Source organism: Megachile rotundata, chromosome 1 (assembly GCF_050947335.1).
Source record: "Megachile rotundata isolate GNS110a chromosome 1, iyMegRotu1, whole genome shotgun sequence".
Lineage (NCBI taxonomy): Eukaryota > Metazoa > Arthropoda > Insecta > Hymenoptera > Megachilidae > Megachile > Megachile rotundata.
The window spans coordinates 1,307,241-1,320,144 of record NC_134983.1 but is presented as its reverse complement, the minus strand read 5'-3'; the positions used below and the strand labels follow the sequence as shown (position 1 = coordinate 1,320,144).

At 36.2% G+C, this 12,904-nt stretch overlaps 1 protein-coding gene across 10 annotated transcripts in view; it reads left to right on the top strand.

Annotated features, from left to right (window-relative positions):
* The window catches only part of Tsp (Thrombospondin), a 258,039-nt gene extending 245,459 nt beyond the window's left edge, over positions 1-12,580 (top strand). For 9 of the 10 annotated variants that reach the window (XM_076538082.1, XM_076538102.1, XM_076538112.1 and 6 more), the window contains 2 exons: positions 4,863-5,372; positions 12,357-12,580. In XM_076538082.1, coding sequence (XP_076394197.1) covers positions 4,863-5,372; positions 12,357-12,481 — 635 coding nt within the window. In that variant the 3' untranslated portion in view covers positions 12,482-12,580. The remainder of the gene's footprint in view (positions 1-4,862; positions 5,373-12,356) is intronic. The other variant, XM_076538099.1, reaches the window with a different exon arrangement.
* Positions 12,581-12,904: the final 324 nt, after the last annotated feature.

The following is a 12,904-nucleotide window of genomic DNA, read 5'->3' as shown; positions in this document are numbered from 1 at the left end:
CAAAACAATATTATTGTCGAAATCCAAAACATTCGAGGCAACAGTCCAGCATTTTTAAGTATTACTTAAGCAGTTAAGGGGGGCAATACCTTTAGAATCTTAAAAAATTGAAAATTTTTTTTTCCATAAAATGTTAGTGCAACATCTTAAAAATATGGTCTCCAAATTTTAAACCGAAATACCGAACCCTTTTGAATTTATGGCCGATTAGCGCCGCGGTATACCCGCGTTCAGTACAGAGGACTGAAACTTTAAACGCGTTTTTCTCAAAACTACATTTTTACAATTAGTGTGGCTGATAACTCAAAAACTAGTTTATCAATCGCGCTAAAATTTTGTGCACATATCCATGACAATAGTATCTAACATATGAACCTAAATTTATGAAATAAATTGAACATTAAAGTCCTTTTTTATTGAAAAATATTGCAAAAATTTTTAGTAAAATTCAAAGTTTTTTTTTAAAAGCGCGCCATTTCTTTAATTTTACACATTTTGCACATTTCTGAGGTTCATCTACTAACTGTGAATGTTAGATTTCGAAATATTGCCTGCAAACTTGCTTCAGACCAATATATCTAAAGCTAGAACTCACACCGATTCACGAGACACGCCCAAATACTTCCAGAAAGGATTGTTATAATTCCGCCATTTTTAAATGTATTTAAAAACAAAAAATATTGTGTAGTAGGCAATAGTTGTAATAAATTATACGTGAAATTTCAAAAATGCAAAACAAAGATATCCTATACAAAAAAATTCACAAAAATTAGCCTATTTTCAACGGTCTAAAGGTATTGCCCCCCTTAATGAGAAAGATCATTGTGATTACAAACACATACAGTATTGATTCGTAATAAGCAACTCGCTCGGGTCTGGCGAGTTGCTTGTTACGAATCAGGTATATTTTCGGCTTGCCTTTGTTCCCGAGCTCGACGACGGTAGCGGTAAACTATAAAGTAATCGGTCGAGCAGCGATGTTATTCTTTAGACAAGGACAGAACATAGCATGCTTTTTCTTTTCAATAGTAGTAAATTTTCGTGAATGGAATAATATACCAGATTCGTAACAAGCAACTGCCCAAACCGAAGCGAGTGGCTTATTACCAGTAGCTTATTACGAATCGATGTAGAATCAGATGAATCGAACACGCTGCAATTCCTAATTTGTCACACTTTGCCTTATTTTTTTACAATTATGTGAATATAAACATATACCTACATAGTAGTTTAAGAAATATTGGTGTCAAAAAATAGTAAGTCATCGCCATTACTGCGACAATAAAGCAATTCGGAAAAAATTATGGTTGAACGAACAGCTAGTTTTATGACCATTTCATTGTATATAGGGTGTCTCACAACTCGTGTAGGTCCCTGAAATGGGAGGTAGGTGACGTGATTCTAAGCAACATTTTCCTTTGCAAAAATCGGGTTTGAAGCGTCGTTTTCGAGTTATTAACGAAAAACACGGACCAATCAGAGCGCCGGGATTACGCGCGCTGAGAAGCGAGAGCGAAAGCTTCGAGCCGGTCGCCGGAGTGCGAGCGCGATCAACTGAGTTTTCCTCGGAACTGTCTTAACGTCTAATAAGAAGTCTTTACATCGAAACTCAGTTTAATAACAAACAGAATAATTAAAAGTAATGTTCATTTATTCATTCCTCATGAAGGAGAATCGGAATTAGTTATGTGTAATTGACCTAAAGTATGCAAATGGAATTTATTGAATACTGCAATTCGTTATCGACAAGGAATGTGACATTAAATATCGAAATTTTTTTGTTTTATTTCCGACAATAATATTGGCCAACGAATTTACGTATTTTAATAGGAAATACTTATTCTGTTTGTGATAAAATAGAGTTTCAATGTGAGATCTAACAAATGTATTAACGTCTCTACTAATTTACAGAAAATTTATTAAAATAAGACTCACCCATTCTTTGAAAATAATCCTGTTTGTTAATAATTCGAGAGTGAAAGTGATGGGGTAATTGCCACTGGGTCGTCCTGCCGATGTTGACCTGTCGCAGACATTGGCACCTTATAACACAGCTGGTGGCACTTACAGGTCACTGCACTGTCTTTATTTCAAAACACTTTTGTTTTCACTTTCACTTTCTGGAGAATCCCAGGTAAAAGGTATTGTCCCTCCCGATGCCTCCGAGCGTGTCCGAAAGGGGCCGATTATTTTAATATTGTCCTGGACTGCTCCTGTGATTAATAATAATTCCTCAAGATCCATGTTGAAAACTGCAGGTGCTGTGAAAAGTCCTCAGAATTTAGATTATGCGGCCGTATAAACTTATACGGGTGCATCTCGTTCTCTTGAAGAATTCGATGTACCGCGGAGCGATGCATACTGAAATAAAATACAGAAATGTATTAATAAATGGAGAAGAATACTTTAATATTAACGTTTTAATACTATTAACGTTACTTACCCGAAACGGCGAGCGACGTCTCCTATGCTTAGCGTTCCATCTTCATGGAACTCTTCGACTACCTCGCGTTCCTTTTGCACTCGACGTGAATATAAAAAATATAAAATTCTGCGTTAGTCCTTTGTAGGGACATTTCGATGGTTACTGTCCGGCAGCTCTCACGAAAATACTCACGGGTCAAACATAGTTTTCTTTCCAAAACACACTCAGCCTTTCCCTACCCCATGGCTAGATATTTTAACAAAAGTGTGCATATTGTTTGAACGACTTCCCCGAGTCTGATTGCCATTTTTAACGTCCCCACGGGTTTTTCGAAACAATCAATTATACGACAGCCGATAGCTGCGAGACTCGAATTCACCTGGATTGCCCATTGTCCCGTTTAGGCTTGACCGTGCAATAAATTGTGCGAAGGCGAACTAACGGAAAGCTAATTACCTTAGATGACCCTTTTTACCAGACATTAAACATTTTGGTATTGCACACGGTTTTCTGTCCACTGGTCACATACCGTTCGTCAATACCTGGCCAGATAACACGAAAATACAAAGCAGTCGGTACGAGAATTGGACTGTTTTACGGCTCCGAACGTTGTTTTGTAAAACGGCTGCTGCTACGTGCTATACCAAAATGTTTAATGTCTGGTAAAAAGGGTCATATATCAAATATCTAATGCAGTACCTCATTGAAGTGAAATAAATTAATTGCTGCGTACGTATAATTTTAAAAATGCGGAAACAACTTAAATAAAACCTACCCATTGATTCATGAAAAAACTAGCTTCCATAAAAAATATTTGTGTCACCGGGTAGATCCACCGATCAGAGCATCAACAGCTGATATCCTGGCAGGGTCAATGAACTCTCAATTTATTTCACTGTCTCTTTCTAATAATTGCACAACATAAGCACGACCGGTAAACGGACCGAATGAAAACGCGTGAATGATTATTCATAGATATGTATGTTTAACGATACGCTATATTCTCATTATAAGGTATCCGAATTGAGGAATCGATATTATATTGTATTTTATTAGAAGACATTGTTAGACGGGCCACGGATCGCGGTTTCGTTCTCGATCGCGAGGCATACGTCGCGAACGGTTGCCATGCAACGATGATCTGTTGAACGACTGCGGCGTCGATCGACAGTCATCGTTTATTGTCGAAAGATACGTGTTAAAATAAAATGTATCGTTGTTTTTAATAAAAAATTCTGTTTTCTTGCTGTCAAGATAATGTAGTTTAAATTATTTCTGAATATTCGTTTATGTGTTTTCATTCGTCGTATTTATGTGTTGAACTCGCAGTGAAAATTAGTGAAAATTAGTGAAAAATGACAGAAAAAAGTGATAATGAAAACTAATAATGAGAGATGACAGTGATAGGTGACAGTGAAGTTTCTTGAGAGTTTTTTCAGAGTTTCTATTATTTATGAGAACAATAAGGATCGGTGGATCGACCCAGTGACAGAGATGCATTTTCATCGTGATTATTTGCGGTTCAATGGGTGAGTTACATTTAAATTTATTAATTATTCAATTCAAATTTTTATTTGTTGAATAGAAAAATTATTTAATTTTTTAAAACTGAGAATTTGTTCTTTTTCATCATCACAATATCGAACGAAAATAATTTTTCATATTTTATTCATTATTTCTTTGCCATAACGAATAAACGTATCGAATGAATTCGATTTATTCTGATTACGTGAGTAGGGACTGATTTCGTTATTTCTTATTCATGAATGAATGATAATTCAAGAATAATCCAGATTTTTTATTCATTATTCGATGTAACTTTCATCTAACAGCTTTCTATTATACCGACGTTATACTGACGTTATACCGACATTATACCGACGCGGTATCGATACATTTGTTCACGACGACGATCAGCCGTCACACTCGAAGCTTTTGCTTTCGCTTTCGCGCGCCCGGTCTATGCGCGCTCTCATTGGTCAGTGTTTTTTGCTAATAACTCAAAAATGGAGCCTCAACCAATATTTTGGCAAAGGAAAAAGTTGTTCAGAATCGCCCCACCTACCACCCCTTTTCGGGACCTCCACTAATTGCGGGACACCCTGTATATATGTTCTGTCCTCTTTTCACTAAACTGTTCGGTCGACCGTGAAAATTTATGACTTCTTCGGTTTCGCGGACCTCTCACTCTTTCTCGGATCTCTCACTCAGCGGCCGACTTCAAACAAAAAAGAGGGGATAGAAATTTGCTTGTTACGAATCACAAAACTGTTGCTTGTTACGAATCAGTACTGTATATGGCGAATCACCCATGGTGTACAAGAGCGAACCACCTGGCTTTTACTAAAGCATCTCCGTTAGTTTTAGTTACACAAATAAATGTATGAAGGAAATGGTGTTTACTTCAATGCTTTAATCTTCATCACTTTTGCATTAGGTCCAGATGTTTTCAGTGGCGTAGACTTTGAAGGGACATTTTTTGTTGATGACGATGGCGACGATGACTCAGTTGGTTTCGTCTTTTCATATCAAGATAATCATAAGTTCTACATTGTGTCTTGGAAGAAGGAACAACAACCATACTGGATGCCCACTCCGTTCAGAGCAGTAGGAGATTCAGGAATTTTTTTAAAACTTGTTGATTCGATCACTGGTCCTGGAGAAGTTTTGAGGAATAGCCTTTGGCACAATGAGGATGTTCCTAATGAGGTGAAGATTCTTTGGCATGATCTGAAAAAAATTGGCTGGAAAGAGAGGACTCCATACAGGTGGCAATTGTTACATAGACCAAGAATTGGACTAATTAGATTTCGACTTTACCAAGGCAAACAAATAATGGCCGATTCTGGGAATGTCTACGATTCAACTTTGAAGGGTGGAAAACTTGGTGTTTATTGTTTTTCACAAGAAAAGATCACTTGGTCCAATTTACTATATATGTGCAAAGGTGAGAATAAAAATTGACGCTTACACATAAACCATTCATTAGTATATTATGGGCAACAATTTAGAGCAAATTTGTTGTAAGTCGTTCTTTCACTTGTTTAATGTATTCACTCGACAGCAGAATATGATATGTACATTTGGTGATATGTACATCCATACGAATAATTTATATAAATGAGAAACGTTTCAAATCGATTAGGAAATGAACATCGCAATTTAATACCTTATTCATAATCAGTATTCATAACTGGATCTCTTCCTACACATTATATCTTTATATGCTTACATAATATTTCTACATTTCTTTTTAAAAGTTTTATTTACATTTCTACGACTTTTAAGAGGAACCTTAATTAATTTAACTCTATTGCAATAAAATATTTTAAGTTATTTTTGCACAAGTTATTAAGTAATGTTTTAAGATGCTTCTAATGCAGTAAAAAACCACCATGTAGAAAGTGTGAACGTGGTTGCAATATAATATAATATAAAAGTTGTTCTTACGTTAGTAGGAACGTAAATGTGTTCAAAAGAATTTAAAAAGCAAAAGTCCATAATTATTAAACAATGCGAACGGATAAATCATGAGTTGGAAACACGTTTATATGCGATTAATTTGTTTTAAGGGGTAATACCACTGTAGAGCCCGAATAAAATAATTTTCAGAAAAAAAATACACCGACTTCGAAATGCACTAAAAAGTATAAAATAATTTCTATTTCCTAATGAAGTAATTTATATTTCATTCAATTATACAATTACGTAACAGAAATGAATGAAACCTATTTACTCGTTAGGTAGTATATTAAATACATTTCAACCTTTTCGGAAGCGGCGCAAAATTAAAAGATTTTCTTGAACATGTCAACCTTCGGACAGCCGAACATAGGCAAAGCTTGTATAGCTATTTCTTTTCTATACATATAACTCGACAGCACGCCGCGAAGTAGGTGTTAGTGTGTATAGAATGTAACTATGGTCTATCTCAGTGCTCGGATTTAGTTGCACTTTTCGGGCCGATTTCGGAGTAGACGCCTTCCGTGTCGCTACTTCCGCGCTAGACTGCCCACGTGACGCTGTGTACCCGGGACGTCGTACGATAGATTTGTCGGGATCCATCGGTGATTAAAAATTTTACTTGCATTGTTAATAATTATTATTTTTACAGATTATTAAAGTTATTAATACTATGTTTACATCTATAAACATCTATATATACATCTATATATACATATAATAACAATAATACATGTTATAATAATTACAATTTTGTCAATAGTTTTCCATATCACCCAAGAGGTACTATGGTTGATGCGTTTTTTTAAAGTGGTTTCTCCTATAGGCCTATTCCACTAAATAAGAAGAACGCAGTGACTTAGCAGAAAAGCCGAAATCGAAAATATTTTAATTTTCCTTCGATCTTCTGGGTCGTTTGGTCTTTCCTGTCGAGTCACTGTCGTTTTTCTTATTCAGTGGAATAGGCCTATAGGAAAAACCAATTTAAAAAAATGCATCAAGTAGTACCTCTTGGGTGGTATGGAAAACTATTGACAAAATTGTAATTATTACAACATGTATTATTGTTATTATATGTATATACAGTGGAAATGTGAAGTAAAAGACTGGAATATTATGTGATGGAAGGCGGCATATGTTACATTTTGAACATGTAATTAAATAAAGTGTATTTTTCTTATATTCTAGTCGCGTATTTACATTCAGTGATCTCTTTGGAACCAAATAATGGTTACCCTACCAAAGTCAAAAGCTAAGTACTTTACATTTTTCCACTTCTGTAAATCGAGTAATATGTTAATAAAAATATAATGTAATATACGTTTTGAATTCGTCTCGATGTCCTCTAACGCTATGAATGAAAAAAAATGTATGTTCCTATTTAAAAAACCCAAGGTGACCTTGACTTTGCCAAGAGAACAAACTGTTTTCAAAATTTGCTTTACTAATATCTATTGTGCACTTCATGCCCTGCAAATTTTGTTCTAAACTTTTTTTCGTAAGGTGGTTACAAGTGGGAGAAAAATCGTGAGTAGCGTTACAGGTAACACCCTGTATGCGGCGGTAGTCCGCAAAGGGCTAGATTCATAGAGTATGCGACGGAAAGACTCGATCGCCGCATACACTATAAAGATAGAGCCCATCTGCCGCAAATTTGGTAATTCCCGCGTCATGGGCTCCGCTTATAGGTTCTTAGATCCATGATACATGCGAACGAAGTCAATTCAATTTCATTTATATGCGAAATGAAGATGCAGTCGTTACATTTACGTATATTACCAGATATATCTATAATGGTACGTATTCCTTCTCAGGATTTATTAATTTCCAATACGCCATACCACAATCAACTGGTTATTGGCAGCAACGTTTACTGAGGTATTTTTAATTTTGTGCCGCCTCCGAAAAAGTTGAAATGTATTTAATATACTACCTAACGAGTAAATAGGTTTCATTCATATCTGTTACGTAATTGTATGATTGAATGAAATATAAATTACTTCATTAGGAAATAGAAATTATTTTATACTTTTTAGTGCATTTCGAAGTCGGTGTATTTTTTTTCTGAAAATTATTTTATTTCACGCTTTTTAGTGGAATGGGCAGAATTGTATAGGATACTGTGAGACAGTTCTTCCGGGCTATTTTTTGTCTGCGTAAATGCCATGAGCAAAATTAAGTAAAAGACAACATGGATATTCGTTTTTCAATTTTTTCTGCAACAATAATCCTTTGCAACTAAAAAATGAAAAAAGTTTTGGTAATGGTACCAATGGGGAGTCAGACTCTACAAGATGCGAAAGGCTTTGTTCCGATCGCACCATCCACCTAGGAAAAAACCGGCGAACATGCATAGAAAAAAAAAAATAAGGGACACTCTTTCAGGGACAAGTACAAACTAATTACATCATGATTGAGAGTGCTTCATCCATTTGTTCTTTGTTAATTTTCTTTGCAAAAATTTACTGCGCATGTGTATCTCTTACGGTTTAGGACTTCGCAAGGGTTAAAGTATCCGTAAAATAATAGCAGATCCTGCGCAACAAATTTTCTAACAAATCAAATTGATGCAGTTTTAGAACGATACGGAGACTGTACCAAGCAATGGGAATAATACACCAACGTCAACATGAACTCATCTTGCTGTATAAGTCGCGTGTCAGAGCAGTAAAGCTTAGTTAGTGTTTTGGTACAGTGCGTTATAATTGCCCTTTCTTGTCTTTCCCGTGCATAGCACGGAGCGTTCCACTAATATTAATAACAATAGTTTTCCGCTAATATCACGGAAACTAGAGTTTTCCGTCAATTATGCATAAGGAAAACCTCGTTCAGAATCATGCCACTAATAACGTATTAGAAGGATATTAAAATCGTTCGAAGTTGGTTTCAAAAGTTAACAACAATTTTCGCTAATATCTCGAAAACAAAAGCTTTCCGTCAATTATGCAAGAGGAAAAAGTGGTCCAGAACCACGCCCCTAATAACATATTCGAAGGACATTAAAATCGTTCGAAGTTGATTTCAAAAGTTAATAACAATTTTTCGCTAATATCTCGAAAACAAAAGCTTTCCGCGAAATTTGTATATGAACAAAATTGTTCAGAATCATGTCCGTGATAAGATATTAAAAGCGCACTAAAATCGAGAAAAGTTTATTTCAAAAGTTGATGGTCGTTTTGCAATAACAACACTTTGCAATTAAAAAATGAAAAATTTTTTGGTAATGGTACCAATGGGGAGTCAGAACCTACCACATGCAAAAGGTTTCGTTCCGATCGGTCCACCCAGCTAGGCGTAATCGGCGTACATACATAGAAAAAAAAAAAAAAAAATATATACTGATCGAATTGAGTAACCTCCTCCTTTTTCGAAGTCGGTTAAGAAGAATTTTTTTTCAGAGGGTTTATTTAACACATATTGAACTACAAACAAATATTTTTTTATTGTCATTTTCGTACAAAATATTGGCGACAGAGCCCATCGTCGGAAACACATTTTGGTAAAACACCGCCACGGGAGGACGGATTTCTCGTTATGTATGAGTCGTGGGATAAAAAATCAAAAGAATTTATAATCTGTATACAATTGGCTTTAGAAGTACGTAGGGGTTTTCTGATTAATCAATTTTTGTGGAAGTTATGCATTTTTTAAGGAATGAATCGACTTTTTGCATGAAAAATGAGCACTGAATTGTTTATTAAAAGAAAAAGTTTACATTCAATCAAAAAACGGCTACGTACTTCCAAGGACAGTATTGTAGTGCAGCTAATGTAAAAATTTCAATTCGATCCATGCAATAGTCACCAAGAAATCCGTCCTCCCAGTATGAAGAAACTGGTTTCGAGAAAAACGCGTTTGAAGTTTTATGAACATTTTAATCCTCAAATTCTCTATTCACCGCTAATCTGCAATGTGTGTACCATACATTTAACTATCCAGATCAGTGTTTGCCACCTTCTCCAGCTTTCTGGGTGCTTCTGTCTGTTTTGTAGGTAACAAGTAAACTTATTATTGTAGGCCTGTGCGGCCTACAAACTCTCGCATCGCGACAGAATTTCGACTTTTCTAGAACGTTCATTTTTCTAGAATATTCGCGACTCTATCTAATATTCTGACCTATTCTATACTATTTCTAAGGGATTTCTAATGGATTTCTAAGTTTGATTATCATTGACTGTTATTACTTTATTTGTTGGCGCTTTACACATTTTCCTGTACGCTACAATGGTTTATAAGAATTGTACAATCATAAAGTTACCGAAATTTTATTAGCTCGACTTCTGTTAATTATATATAACTAGTTCTGTTCCTTAATCATGACAAACATATAAGTGAACATTATTCGCAACTGTTCTGTTCATTATTTAACTGAGATTTGGCATAAGAGTTTGTTATGAAACGTCAGAACCATTGTCAGAGCTACATAATAGAAGAATGTTTCAACATCTCACCTTTGTTATGATACATGGTGTGTTCCATAAGTAATGCGAAGGAAATTTCTGAGCCGCTCCTGTTGGTCGGAGGGGGATCGGACCACGTGCGTTAGATGCGGGGGACCCTTAGCTTTCCAACGAACCCGGTTCCAGGGCTCTCCGAGCTGTGAAAGGGACAGGACGTTAATTTTTGTGACCCCCTGTTTGGTGACCGTGTCACGGAGAAAATGGAGTCGACGATCGGAACAACGATACGCGATAAAGCTTTTGTGCTAAACTAAACAAATCTCTTAAGGAGACAAATAAAATGATTCGTGAGGCTTATGGGGACTCTGTTCTGTGGTATTCACAAGTTTCGAGGTGGTTAAAGATCTTTAAGGAAGGGCGGGAAGAGGTTCGCGACGATCAACGCTCCGGGCGGCCACAAACCAGCAAAACAGTCCGTCAAACAGTCCATAAAGAATTTCTTCCTGAAGGACAGACAGTTAATACCGCCTACTAAGTGAATATGCTGGAAAGACTGCGAAAAAGGGTTGTCAGGACGAGAAAACACATCTCCGGTACCTGAATACTGCATCACGACAACGCGCTTTGCCACAACGCGCTGCGAATACGAGAGTTTTTGACCCAAAACCAAGTGTTAACGCTTCCCCAACTCCCCTATAGTCCTGACCTGGCACCGGCAGACTTTTTCTTGTTCCCCCGGATCAAGACACCCCTGAAAGGAACGCGTTTCTCGTCCGTACAAGATATTCAAGCGGCCGTGACCGAGGCCCTAAAAGCGGTTCCGGAAAACGCATTCCAGGAAGCGTACCGTTTATGGCAGCGTCGCTGGCAAAAATGTGTAGATGTCCAAGGGCAGTACTTTGAAGAATTTTAAGTATTTGTAAGAATTGGTACAGTCAATTCCTTTAAAAAAAATACTTCGCATTACTTATGGAACACACCATGTATGTCATTTCATACATTGTATAAGAGACCACCGATAGCTAAGGAACCTTTCCAAGAACCAATAGTGCGACCCTCTCGTTTGGAGTTAACAAAATCTAACATAAACACCGATTGGCGCCTCTCACCCGCCATCCGACCTGTCGCGCGAAACGCCGTGGCGACTGAGAATCGCCTTCCGACCGCAAAGGGTTAAGTTTAGCCACCGTAAAGGAACACTTCTAAAATAATAGTGTTATTTAAATAATAATGAAAACTTTGCCGGCCAGGTTTAAATCTGTTCCGTGATCCAGCCTATCACATATATGAAAATGTGTTCCCGTAAATGGCTCATTTTACCGACTCTGATCTTCCGTGAAAGAAGATACCCGCTGTATACATATTTTCAGTGCGTCATATTTCGAAGAATATCATAATATTAGACTGGTGAATAGTAAAATTCAAATCATACTAGTGAAATTTTTTGTCCGAAATATCGAAATATTTTGATAACAGTTTTGTTATAATTATAATATGAAATGTAGGATCGAATAAATCGGGGTTGACGGATAACGAAGGTTGTGGGATTAACAACAACAAAAAAAGACTTTAATAAATCAAACAATGAAAATACAGAAATTAATTATAGAAATTACGGAACGCCTTTTTGGACTATGTGCTACTTTCGACTGTTATGGCATAACTGCCGCCCGACGCCATGCCGCTTTCCTTGTTCTCCCCTAATTCCTGCGTGAAAAATAAAAACCGTCCTATCCTTTGTCCTTTTCCTATATTCCCGCCAAATCCTCGTTGCACCAAATTCTCATGACGCCAACCATCCAAGTTGCCCGCTCGCTCGATCGCGCCCCATCGCATCCGACGACTCTCAAACAACCGATCCCTGAGAAATATTTACATAAATTTTATATTTTCTATTCATAAATAACGCGAAGCACGAAGCTTTCAGTGACATGTTGCAGAAACTGTCGGATATAACTGACGATTACTATCTGGCCGGAACTTAATAACCCGGCATTATAAATAACATTTATTTTCAGAAAAATTGAATAAATATATCGGTTTTAATAACAGCAGTTTTAATGTTTCAGAATCTGTTCCTCAATCAGTTTGGAATGAGCTACCAGAAAATCTGAAGAAAGAAGTGGCAGCAGATTCTGGTGACGAAATAAGAGTGCACAACAGTCAACGATCTAATTACTACAATTCAAATTAAGAAATGATAATTTGCATCTATGTTTGCATGTTTATAAAACAAACATTTGCTATCATACAAATATGTAGTGAATGAAAAAACTAAATATTTGCTTGAAAATGTGTCCAAGTTCATTTGTTTGCCAAAAAGTATCGTTTACTCTTAATGAAAAACGAAAGATAACGACATTTACTCTAATGTTTTCAAAGGAACATCTGAAAACCAGTGTTGATAAAGCTATTATACATTCGATACAGACGTAATTGATTGAAGACTATTGAACTAATTATAAGATTTACATATGCACGTACTATAATATTTTTAATACCTTTATTAATATATGGTAATATCTCGATCTACCATTGAAAACTTTACATGATATATCAATATAGCTAAATGTAATATGAGATAATATAGTTCTTCGTAATTTTGTAACTTTCATTA